The 11,236-nt window shown below is 60.9% G+C and overlaps 2 protein-coding genes across 2 annotated transcripts in view; both read right to left on the bottom strand.

Moving 5' to 3' along the window:
* LOC120513749 (filamin-A-like) overlaps positions 1 to 4,224 on the bottom strand; it is a gene marked incomplete at its 3' end in the record, with an annotated part of 5,613 nt that extends 1,389 nt beyond the window's left edge. Inside the window, exons 1-4 of the mRNA XM_039733432.1 lie at positions 3,970 to 4,224; positions 3,661 to 3,758; positions 2,602 to 2,749; positions 1,665 to 1,808 (exon numbers count right to left, since the gene is read on the bottom strand). Of these exons, the coding sequence (XP_039589366.1) occupies positions 1,665 to 1,808; positions 2,602 to 2,749; positions 3,661 to 3,758; positions 3,970 to 4,138 (559 nt within the window). The remainder of the gene's footprint in view (positions 1 to 1,664; positions 1,809 to 2,601; positions 2,750 to 3,660; positions 3,759 to 3,969) is intronic.
* An 855-nt stretch (positions 4,225 to 5,079) lies between these two features.
* LOC120513750 (basic salivary proline-rich protein 1-like) lies at positions 5,080 to 11,180 on the bottom strand (the record flags this gene model as incomplete). The annotated part of the gene is made up of 2 exons (XM_039733434.1): positions 5,080 to 5,104; positions 10,311 to 11,180. Coding segments are annotated over 2 exons (895 nt in total), but the record flags the coding sequence as incomplete, so codon positions are not given.
* Positions 11,181 to 11,236: the final 56 nt, after the last annotated feature.

An 11,236-nucleotide genomic window follows, 5' to 3' on the forward strand; every position in this document is an offset into this window, starting at 1 on the left:
CCCCGCAAAACCCGGGGGGGGGGGGGGGGAGAAACGGCCCCAGAAATGGCTCAGAACGCCCCAAAAATGGTTCAGAATATCAAAAAAATGGCACAGAACATCCAAAAAATGGTTCAGAATACCCCAAAAATGGTTCAGAATATCCCAAAAATGAACCAGGACCCCAAAACACGGGGGGTCACCGGGAGGGACCCCCCGAAAAACCCCGGAAAAACCCCGGGAGAGGGGGAGGAGAAATGGCCCCAAAATGGCTCATAACACACCAAAAATGGTTCAGAATATCCCAAAAATGGCTCAGAACCCAACAAAAATGGATCAGAATATCCCAAAAATGGTTCAGAATATCCCAAAAATGGTTCAGAACGCCCCAAAAATGAACCAGGACCCCAAAACACGGGGGGTCACAAGGAGGGACCCTCCGAAAAACCCCAAAAATCCCCGGGAGAGGGGGAGCAGAAATGGCCCCAAAAATGGCTCAGAACCCCCCAAAAGTGGATCAGAATATCCCAAAAATGGTTCAGAATATCCCAAAAATTAATCAGGACCCCAAAAAATGGGGGGGGTTACCGGGAGGGACCCTCCGAAAAACCCCAAAAATCCCCAGGAGACGGGGGGGAGGAACGGCCCCAGAAATGGCTCAGAACGCACCAAAAATGGTTCAGAATATCCAAAAAATGGCACAGAACATCCAAAAAATTGTTCAGAATATCCCAAAAATGGTTCAGAACGCCCCAAAAATGAATCAGGACCCCAAAACATGGGGGGTCACCGGGAGGGACCCCCCGAAAAACCCCGGGAAAACCCCGGGAGAGGGGGAGGAGAAATGGCCCCAAAATGGCTCAAAACGCACCAAAAATGGATCAGAATATCCCAAAAATGGCTCAGAACCCAACAAAAATGGCTCAGAATATCCCAAAAATTAATCAGGACCCCAAAAAATTGGGGGGTCACAAGGAGGGACCCCCCGGAAAATCCCCAAAAATCCCCGGGAGAGGGGGGGGAGAAACGGCCCCAAAAATGGCTCAGAACGCACCAAAAATGGTTCAGAATGTCCCAAAAATTAATCACGACCCCAAAAAATTGGGGGGTCACAAGGAGGGACCCCCCGGAAAATCCCCAAAAATCCCCGGGACAGGGGGAGCAGAAACGGCCCCAAAAATGGTTTAGAACATCCAAAAAATGGTTCAGAATATCCCAAAAATGGTTCAGAATATCCCAAAAATGAATCAGGACCCCAAAAAATGGGGGGGTCACGGGGAGGGATTCCCCAAAAAAATCCTGGGAGAGGGGAACGAACAGGGTAGGTGGGAAAGGGGGGAGGGAACTGTCCCAAAAATGGCTCAGAACGCCCCAAAAATGGTTCACAATATCCAAAAAATGTCTTGGGGACTTCCCAGAAATGAACAGGGACCCCAAAAAATGGGGGGGTCACGGGGAGGGACCCCCCCAAAAGATCCTGGGAGAGGGGGAGGAACGGGGGAGGTGGGAAGGGAGGGGAAGCAGCCTGAAAACGTCCCAAAAATGGATCAGAACGTCCCAAAAATGGCTCAGAACGTCCCAAAACTGGCTCAGAATCCCCAAAAATTAATCAGGGATCCCAAAATTCCCAAGAACCCCCCAAAAATTAACTGGGAAACCCCCAGAAATTAACTAGGGACCCCCACAAATGCCCCAGGACCCCCCCCCGACCTCCTCGCGGTGCCCGTCGGGGTCCTCGACGTAGACCAGCACCTCCCCCTGCCCCGCGCTGATCGTCTCCACCGTGAACTCGGCGCGCTGCTGCACCACGTTCCCGGTGGGCTCGATCCCTGGGAGACCCCAGACCCAAATCAGGGTCCTGGACCGAGCTCGGGGGGTCCCAGAGCCACCCCAAGGGTCCTAAACCCACCCCAAGGGTCCTAAACCCACCCCAAACCCACCCTAAATCCCATGATCCCACCCAAACTCAGGGCGCTGCTGCACCACGTTCCCGGTGGGCTCGATCCCTGAGAGACCCCAGACCCAAATCAGGGTCCCGGACCAACCTTGGGGGGGTCCCAGAGCCACCCTGGGGGTCCCACACCCACCCTGGAGGTCCCAGAGCCACCCCGGGGGTCCTAAACCCACCCTAAACCCCCTGATCCCACCCAAACTCAGGGCGCTGCTGCACCACGTTCCCGGTGGGCTCGATCCCTGGGAGACCCCAGACTCAATTCGGGGTCCTGGACCGACCTCGGGGGGTACCACACCCACCCTGGGGGTCCTAAACCCACCCCAAACCCACCCTAAACCCACTGATCCCCCCAAACTCCGAAGCTGCTGGACCTTTTTGGGGTCACATTTGGGGCTCCCCATTTCCCATCTCCCACTCCCCAAACTCGGGGGTCCCGGGGCTCCCGGGGGTCTCAGGGGTCCTGGGGGTTTCAGGGGGGTCTCAGGGGGTCTCAGACCCCCCCTCACCTGGCCCGTAGGCCCGGGCCTTCTTGGGGTTGAGTTTGGGGCTCCCCATTTCCCTTGTCCCACTCCCCAAACTCGGGGGTCCCGGGGGTCTCAGGGGTCCCGGGTGTCCTGGGGGGTCTCTGGGGGTCTCGGGGGTCCCGGGGGTCTCAGACCCCCCCTCACCTGGCCCGTAGGCCCGGGCCTTCTTGGGGTTGAGTTTGGGGCGCAGGGGCGCCCCCGGCTTGAGCTTGGCCTTGGGGAACTGGGACAGGTACGTCATGACCGAGTGCTCGTCCACGTTGGGGTCCACGATCTCCTCGGGCGTGATCACCTGCACGGGGAGGGGACAGGGACATCAGGGGACAGGGACATCAGTGACACCCCGTGACAGGGACAGGGACAGCAGTGACACCCCGGGGTGATCACCTGCATGGGGACAGGGACATCAGTGACACCCCGGGACAGGGACAGGGACAGCAGTGACACCCCAGGGTGATCACCTGCACGGGGACAGGGACAGGGACATGGGACAGGGATAGGGACAGCAGTGACACCCGGACAGGGACAGCAGAACAGGGACAGGGACAGCGTCAGTGCCACCCGGGACAGGGACAGGGACATCAGGGGACAGGGACAGCGTCAGTGCCACCCGGACAGGGACAGGGACAGGGACAGCAGAACAGGGACAGGGACCCAAGTGCCACCCGGGGTGATCACCTGCACGGGGACAGGGACAGGGACAGTGTCAGTGCCACCCGGGACAGGGACAGGGACAGCAGTGACACCTGGGGTGTGTGTCACCTGGGCAGGAGAGGGGACAGTAACAGGGGACATCAACACAGGGACAGGAGCACAGGGGTGTGTGTCACCCCCAGGTGTGTGTGTCACCTGGGACAGGGCCAGTGTCCCGTGTCACTTGAAGGGGACAGTGGCAGGGCAGTGTCCCCAGTGTCCCCGAGTAGAACAGGGGCAGTGTCCCCATGTCCCCGTGTCCCCGTGTCACCTGCGGGATGCCCAGCCACTCCTCGGCCTGCTGCATGGCCTCGCGCGCGTTCTCCACGGGGCGGCTCGGGTTCCACGAGTCCCAGTCAGGACACAGCCCTGGGGACAGCGGGGACAGGGGTCAGCCTGGCCCCAGTGTCCCCAATGTCCCCAATGCCCCCACGACAGTGTCCCCAGTGTCCCAGGCAGGGTCAGGGACAGTGGCAGTGGCGGGGCAGTGTCCCCGTGTCCCCGTGTCACCTGCGGGATGCCCAGCCACTCCTCGGCCTGCTGCATGGCCTCGCGCGCGTTCTCCACGGGGCGGCTCGGGTTCCACGAGTCCCAGTCGGGACACAGCCCTGGGGACAGCGGGGACAGGGGTCAGCCTGGCCCCAGTGTCCCCAATGCCCCCAGTGTCCTCACCCGGGGCACAGCTGTCCACCAGAGCCCCCAGGGCCCTGCCGCTCTGCCAGTCCTTGCTGAAGTTGGTGATGGGCAGAGCCCCCAGTGCCCTGTACCCCCGGTGTCCCCAGTGTCCCCAGTGTCTCCAATGTCCCCGGTGTCACTCACCCGGGGCACAGCTGTCCACCAGAGCCCCCAGGGCGCGCCCGCTCTGCCAGTCCTTGCTGAAGTTGGTGATGGGCAGCTGCGGCAGCCGGTTCTGGATCCAGCCCAGCAGCCGCTGCTTCGGCGTCTGGCGCTTGGCCTCCTCCTCATCCTCCTCGTCCCACATGGGCATGGAGATGGAGTAGTGCAGGATGAGCGTCCAGATCAGCCCCAGGATCAGCTTCAGGTTCCCGTCCACGATGGCTTTGCTGTCTGCGGGGACACGGGGACATTGGGGACAGCAGGGGACACTGGGGACATCGGGGTCACAGTGCAGGATGAGCGTCCAGATCAGCCCCAGGATCAGCTTCAGGTTCCCGTCCACGATGGCTTTGCTGTCTGCGGGGACACGGGGACATTGGGGACATCAGGGACATTGGGGGTGTGTGGGGCACTGGGGACATGGGGACACTGGGGACACTGGTGACACTGGGGACACTGGGGACACAGGGACACTGGGGACAGTGGGGACTTGTGCGGTACTGGAGACACAGGGGACAGAGGGGACACAAGGGACACAGGGACAGCAGGGACACTGGGGTCATTGGGGACACACAGGAGGACACCAGGGACATCAGGGGCATCAGGGGACACGGGGGACATGGCAGGACAGGGACATCAGGGAACTGAGGGGACACAGAGGGACACAGGGGGACACGTCATGGGGGGGACACCAGGGAATGCCCTGCAGGGACTGGGGACACTGGGGACACTCCATGGGGACAGGGGCCACCCCACAGGGACAGGCGACACCCCAAAAGGACAGGGGACATTGAGGACACCCCGCAGGGACTGGGGACATTGGGGACACCCCATGGGGACAGGGGACACCCCACAGGTACTGGGGACATTGGGGACACCCCATGGGGACAGGGGACACCCTGCAGGGATTGGGGACATGGGGACACCCCGCAGGGACCCACCAGGGGCCACCCCGGGGAGGTGACAGCTCAGTGCCACCACAGGGGTGGGGACAGGGCACGGCTCAGGTCAGGGACACCTGGGGACACCTGGGGGCACCTGGGGACATTTGGGGGCACCTGGGGACACCTGGGGCTGGGGACAGGGCACGGCTCAGGCCGGGGACACCCGGGGACACCTGGGGGCACGCAGAGGCCACAGCCCGGGGGTGACAGGGCCATCAGGGGGGTCCTGCTGGGGACAGGGGGCGCTGCTGGGGGCTTTTGGGGTCCCCGTGAAGAGTTTTGGGGTCCCCGCTGTGTCCCCAAGTCCCCGTTAGCAGTTTTGGGGTCCAGGGACACCCGGGGACACCTGGGGACAGCTGGGGACACGCTGAGGCCACAGCCCGGGGGTGACAGGGCCATCAGGGGGGTCCTGCTGGGGACAGGGGGCGCTGCTGGGGGCTTTTGGGGTCCCCGTGAAGAGTTTTGGGGTCCCCGCTGTGTCCCCAAGTCCCCGTTAGCAGTTTTGGGGTCCCGGGTGTGTCCCCAGTCCCCATTAGCAGTTTTGGGGTCCCCAAGTCCCCAGTGAGGTTTTTGGGGACAGGGGGCGCTGCGGGGGCTTTTGGGGTCCCCGTGAAGGATTTTGGGGTCCCGGCTGTGTCCCCAAGTCCCCATCAGCAGTTTTGGGGTCCCCAAGTCCCCAGTGAGGTTTTTGGGGTGTCTGGGTGTGTCCCCAAGTCCCTGCTGAGGTTTTGAGGTCCTGGGTGTGTCCCCGTTAGCAGTTTTGGGGTGTTTGGGTGTGTCCCCAGTCCCCACTGAGGTTTTGGGGTCCCGGCTGTGTCCCCGTTAGCAGTTTTGGGGTCCCCAGTCCCCGCTGTGGTTTTGGGGTCCTGGCTGTGTCCCCGTTAGCAGTTTTGGGGTGTTTGGGTGTGTCCCCAAGTCCCCGTTAGCAGTTTTGGGGTCCCCAGTCCCCGCTGTGGTTTTGGGGTCCCCAAGTCCCCGCTGTGGTTTTGGGGTCCCGGGTGTGTCCCCAGTCCCCGCTGTGGTTTTGGGGTCCCCGCCCCATCAGCAGTTTTGGGCTCCAGTTCCCGTCACTGCCTTTGGGGTTTTGAGGTTTTGGGGTTTGGGGCGTGGCCCCGCCCCCTCTCGCGGTTTTTGGGGTGTCCGGGCGTGGCCCCGAATCCCTTTTGGGGTTTCGGGGTGCCAGGGAGGGTCCCCAGCCCCCGTCACTGCTCTGGGGTCCCTTGGGGGTCCCTTGGGGGTCCCAGGGCCAGGCCCCAAATCCCTTTTGGGGTTTCTGGGGTGTCCAGAGCACCCCCAGACCCCGCTCCAGTTTTTGGGGTCCCTTTGGGGTTTTTGGGGTGTCCCCGGTTCCCATTCCCGTTTTTCGGGTTCCTTTTGGGGTTTTTGGGGTGTCTGGAGTGTCCCCAGTTCCTGTCACTGGTTTTGGGGTCCCTTTTGGGGTTTTTGGGCTCTCAGCCGTGTCCTGTCCCTGATCTCACTTTTGGGGTCCCTTTTGGGGTCCCTTTTAGAGTTTTTGGGGTGTTTGGAGTGTCCCCAGTTCCCATTACAGGTTTTGGGGTCTCTTTTGGGGTTTTTGGGGTGCCCGGAGTGCCCCCAGACCCCGTCCCGGGTTTTGGGGTCCCTTTGGGGTCCCTTCGGGGTTTTTGGGGTCCCTTTTAAAGGGGAGGGGTCTCAGGACCCCCCCCGATCACTGCGGGGTTATTTGGGGAGGGGTCTCCGCGCCCCCCAAATTATCGGGGGGGGGGTCGCCATCTCCAGGACCCTCCCCCAATTTTGGGACCCCTCCCCAATTTCGGGGTCCATTTTGGGGAGGGGTCTCCCCAGTCGGGACCAGTTGGATGTTCCCCCTCAGAGACCCCTCCCCATTTTTGGGGTCTCCCAGCGGATCCCCCCCCCATTTTTGGGCTCGTCCACGACCCCTCCCCAATTTCCGGGGCCTTTTGGGGTCGGGGTCCCGCCCCCTCCTCACCATTAAACCACTCCGAGCTTCCCCTCCTCAGAGACCCCTCCCCATTTTGGGGGTCTGGGGTCTCCCATCTGCCCCTCCCCCATTTCCGGGGGTCCTCCAGGCGCCCCCTCCCCAATTCCGAGCCCGTTTTGGGCGGAATTCGCCGCTTTTTCCCCACCGGGACCCCTCCCCTTCCTCCGCAGCCCGGGGGTCCCCCAGCGGACCCCTCCCCACATTTCAGCGCTCCGGGCTCCTCCAGGAGCCCCCTCCCCAATTCCGAGCCCATTTTGGGCAGAATTCGCCACTTTTTCACCACCACAAACCACCCCAATCTCCTTTTTTTCACCCAAAAAAATCCCAATTCCTGCACAACTCCCACCCCCTCCCCAAACTTCTTTTGGGGGGTGGTCGCACGCCCCCTCCCCAATTTCTGACACCTTTCCACCCTTTCCTCACCACTTCAACCTCCTTTTTTCATCCAAAAAATCCAAAACCCCAACTCCTCCGTAACTCCCACTCCCCAAACTTTTCCGGGGGGCCGTGGTCGCCCCCTCCCCAATTTCTGAGCTCCTTTTAAGACGTTTCCTCCCAAAAAAACCCCACTCCAATCTCCTTTTTCCCCAAAAATCCCAACTCCTCTTAACTCCCACCCCCTCCCCACTCTCTAAACTTTCCCGGGGGGGGGTTTCTGACGCCCCCTCCCCAATTTCTGATGCTCTTTTGAGACCTTTCCACCCTTTCCTAACCACTCCAATCTCCTTTTTTTTCCCCCAAACCCCAACTTTTCTTAACTCCCGCCCCCTCCCCACTCTCTAAACTTTTCCGGGGGGTTCTCACGCCCCCTCCCCAATTTCTGACGCTCTTTTGAGGCCTTTCCACCCCTTCCTCATCAAACCAACCACTCCAATCTCCTTTTTTCCCTCAAAATCCCAACTCCTCCGTAACTCCCATCCCCCGAACTTTTCCGGGGGGGTTCTCACGCCCCCTCCCCAACCCTTTCCACCCTTTCCTCCCCAAACCAACCACTCCAATAGGATTGGAACAACGGGGGATCCTGATAACAGGTGAGTGCGATAACGGGGAGCGTTCATAACAGGGGATCCTAATGATGAGGGAGCCCAAAAACGGGAGATCCTGATGACAGGAGAGCCTAATACTGGGGGACCCCAAAGTGGGAGATCCTAATAATGGAGGATTGGAATAATGGGGGATCCTGATAACGGGTGAGTGTGTTAATGGGGAGCGTTAATAACGGGAGATCCTAATGATGGGGGAGCCTAATAACGGGAGATACTGATAATGGGGGATCCTGATAACAGGTGAGTGCAATAACGGGGAGCGTTCATAATGGGAGATCCTAATAACGGAGGAGCCTAAAAATGGGGGACCCCAAAAGGGAAAATCCTAATAACAGGGGATCCTGATAACAGAGGATTGGAATAATGGGTGAGTGCGGTAACTGGGAGTGTTAATAATGGGGGATCCTAATAACGAGGGATCCAAATAATGGGAGATCCTGATAACGGGGGACCCCAAAATGGGGGATCCTAATAACGGAGCAGGCTAATAACAGAGGATCCTAATAATGGGGGACCCCAAAATGGGAGATCCTGATAACAGAGAATTCTAACAATGGGTGAGTGCAATAATGGGGACTGTTAATAACAGGGGATCCTAATGATGGGGGAGCCTAATAATGGGGGATCCCAGTAATGAGGGATCCTAACAACAGGAGATCCTAATAATGGGGGAAGATCCAGAATGGGGGATCAGGATAATGGGAGAGTGCGTAATGGGGGACCCCAAAACGGGGGATCCTAAAAATGGAGTGTCCTAATAACGGGGGATCCTGATAACGGGGGAAGATCCAGAATGGGGGATCAGGATAATGGGAGAGTGCGTAATGGGGGACCCCAAAACGGGGGATCCTAAAAATGGAGTGTCCTAATAACGGGGGATCCTAATAATGGGGGATCCTAATAATGGAGTGTCCTGAGAATGGGGGATCCTAATTATGAAAGAGCCCAAACCGGGAGATCCAAAAAAGGCAATGCTAACGAGGGAGGAATCTTAATAACAAGATGTAATGAGGGGCCCTAATAGTGGGGGAGCCCATTAATGGGGAGCCCTAATAATGAGGAATCCTAATAATGGGGGACCCTAATAACATGGGACCCTAATAACGGGGGACCCTAATAACGGGGGATCCTAATAACGGGGGAGCCCAATAACGAGGAATCCTAATAATGGGGGAGCCTAATAATGAGTGAGCCCATAATGAGGGTCCCCAAAACAGGGGATCCTATAACGGGGAACCCCAATAATTGGGGACCCTGAAAATGAGGGATCCCATAAATGAGGAAGCCCCACAAGGAGGGGATCCCATAATGAGGGACCCCCAAAATGAATCCTAATAGTGAGGGATCATGCTAATGAAAGAGCTGAAAACGGGAGATCCAAAAAAGGCAATGCTAATGAGAGAGGAATCTTAATAACGGGGAAGCGGGTAATGAGGGGTCTTAATAACGAGGGACCCTAATAATGGGGGATCCTAATAACAAGGAATCCTAATAACGGGGAGCCTTAATAATGAGGGATCCTAATAACGGGGGATCCTAATAACATGGGAGCCCTAATAATGAGGGAGCCCATAATGAGGGGCCCCAAAACAGGGGATCCTATAACGGGGAACCCCAATAATTGGGGACCCTCAAAATGAGGGATCCCATAAATGAGGAAGCCCCACAAGGAGGGGATCCCATAAAGAGGGACCCCCAAAATGAGGGGAGCCCATAACGGGGGAACCCCCAGAGTGAGGGACCCCCCAATAACGAGGGACCCCCCGAGCATCCCCATCGGGGCGCCCCCAAAATGAGGGACCCCAATAACGGGAGACCCCCAAAATGAGGGACCCTCCCCGAGCCCCCCCTTTTGGGGCACCCCCGAACTTTGGGGGCCTCAATTTGGGGCGACCCCGGCTCTGCCCCCCCAAATTGGGGGGGTCAGGGAAGGGTCCCTGCCCTGCTGCCCCCTCCCCATTCCCGGGGTCCCAAACTCCCCCGGAAGAGCCCCCTCGACCCCAAATAGGGACCCCCACCCCAAAAAGGGGGGCCTGGCCACCCTGGGCTCCTCAGAGCCCCCAAAAAGGGGGGGGTCCCGTTCAGAGGGGTCCCCAGCCCCATTTGGGGGTCCCCAGCCCCATGTGGGGGTCCCCCAGCCCCATTTTGAGGGGTTCCCTCAAAACGCGACCCCCCAGGGGTCTCTCAAGGGGGTCTCGGACCCCAAAATCGGGGTCACCCCTTCGGGGGTCCCTCAGCCCCATTCCCGGGGGTCCCCCCCGCCCCATCGGGGGAGCCCCAAACTCGGGGTGCCCCCCCCACCCAAAGCCCCCCCAAACCCCGCGATCCTGGCGGGGGGGGTCCCGGAGGTACCAGGGGGTCTGGGGTCGGTCCTCGGGGGGTTTTGGGGGGTCCTGGGGGGCTGGGGTCCGTTCCCGTGGGGGTTTCGGGGTTCCCGGGGGGTCTTGGTGGTTCTGGGGGGGTCCCTGGTCTCGGTCCCCAAGGGTCGAGGTTCGGGGGTCCCGGGGGTCGGTGCCACCCAGGGATGCCGGTCCCGGGGCTCGGGGGTCCCGGTGCCGGGGGGAGGGGGTCCTCACCTGGTGCTCGGTTCGGTGTCCTGGGGGCTCGGTGGTCCCGGCGGTACCGGGCTGGCTCCGGGGGTCCCGGGGGCTCTTGGTGCTCCCGGTGCCGGTACCGGGGGTGGGTTCGGTGGTCCCGGGGGCTGTCCCGGTGCTGTCCCGGGTGGTCCCGGGCCCCGCGCGGTGCCGGTGCCGGTGCCGGGGGCTCGCGCGGCGCGCGCGGAGCCTTAATTGGTAACGAGAGGAGCGAGTGTCCGTTCCCGTGGGGGGTTTCGGGATTCCCGGGGGGTCTTGGTGGTTCTGGGGGGGTCCCTGGTCTCGGTCCCCAAGGGTCGAGGTTCGGGGGTCCCGGGGGTCGGTGCCACCCAGGGATGCCGGTCCCGGGGCTCGGGGGTCCCGGTGCCGGGGGGAGGGGGTCCTCACCTGGTGCTCGGTTCGGTGTCCTGGGGGCTCGGTGGTCCCGGCGGTACCGGGCTGGCTCCGGGGGTCCCGGTGCCGGTACCGGGGGTGGGCTCGGGGGTCCCGGGGGCTCTTGGTGCTCCCGGTGCCGGTACCGGGGGTGGGTTCGGTGGTCCCGGGGGCTGTCCCGGTGCTGTCCCGGGTGGTCCCGGGCCCCGCGCGGTGCCGGTGCCGGTGCCGGGGGCTCGCGCGGCGCGCGCGGAGCCTTAATTGGTAACGAGAGGAGCGAGCCCCGCCCCGGGGGGGCCGGGGGCGGGCGGG

The sequence above is a fragment of the Passer montanus genome, unplaced genomic scaffold (assembly GCF_014805655.1).
Source record: "Passer montanus isolate IOZ18808 unplaced genomic scaffold, ASM1480565v1 scaffold874, whole genome shotgun sequence".
NCBI lineage: Eukaryota > Metazoa > Chordata > Aves > Passeriformes > Passeridae > Passer > Passer montanus.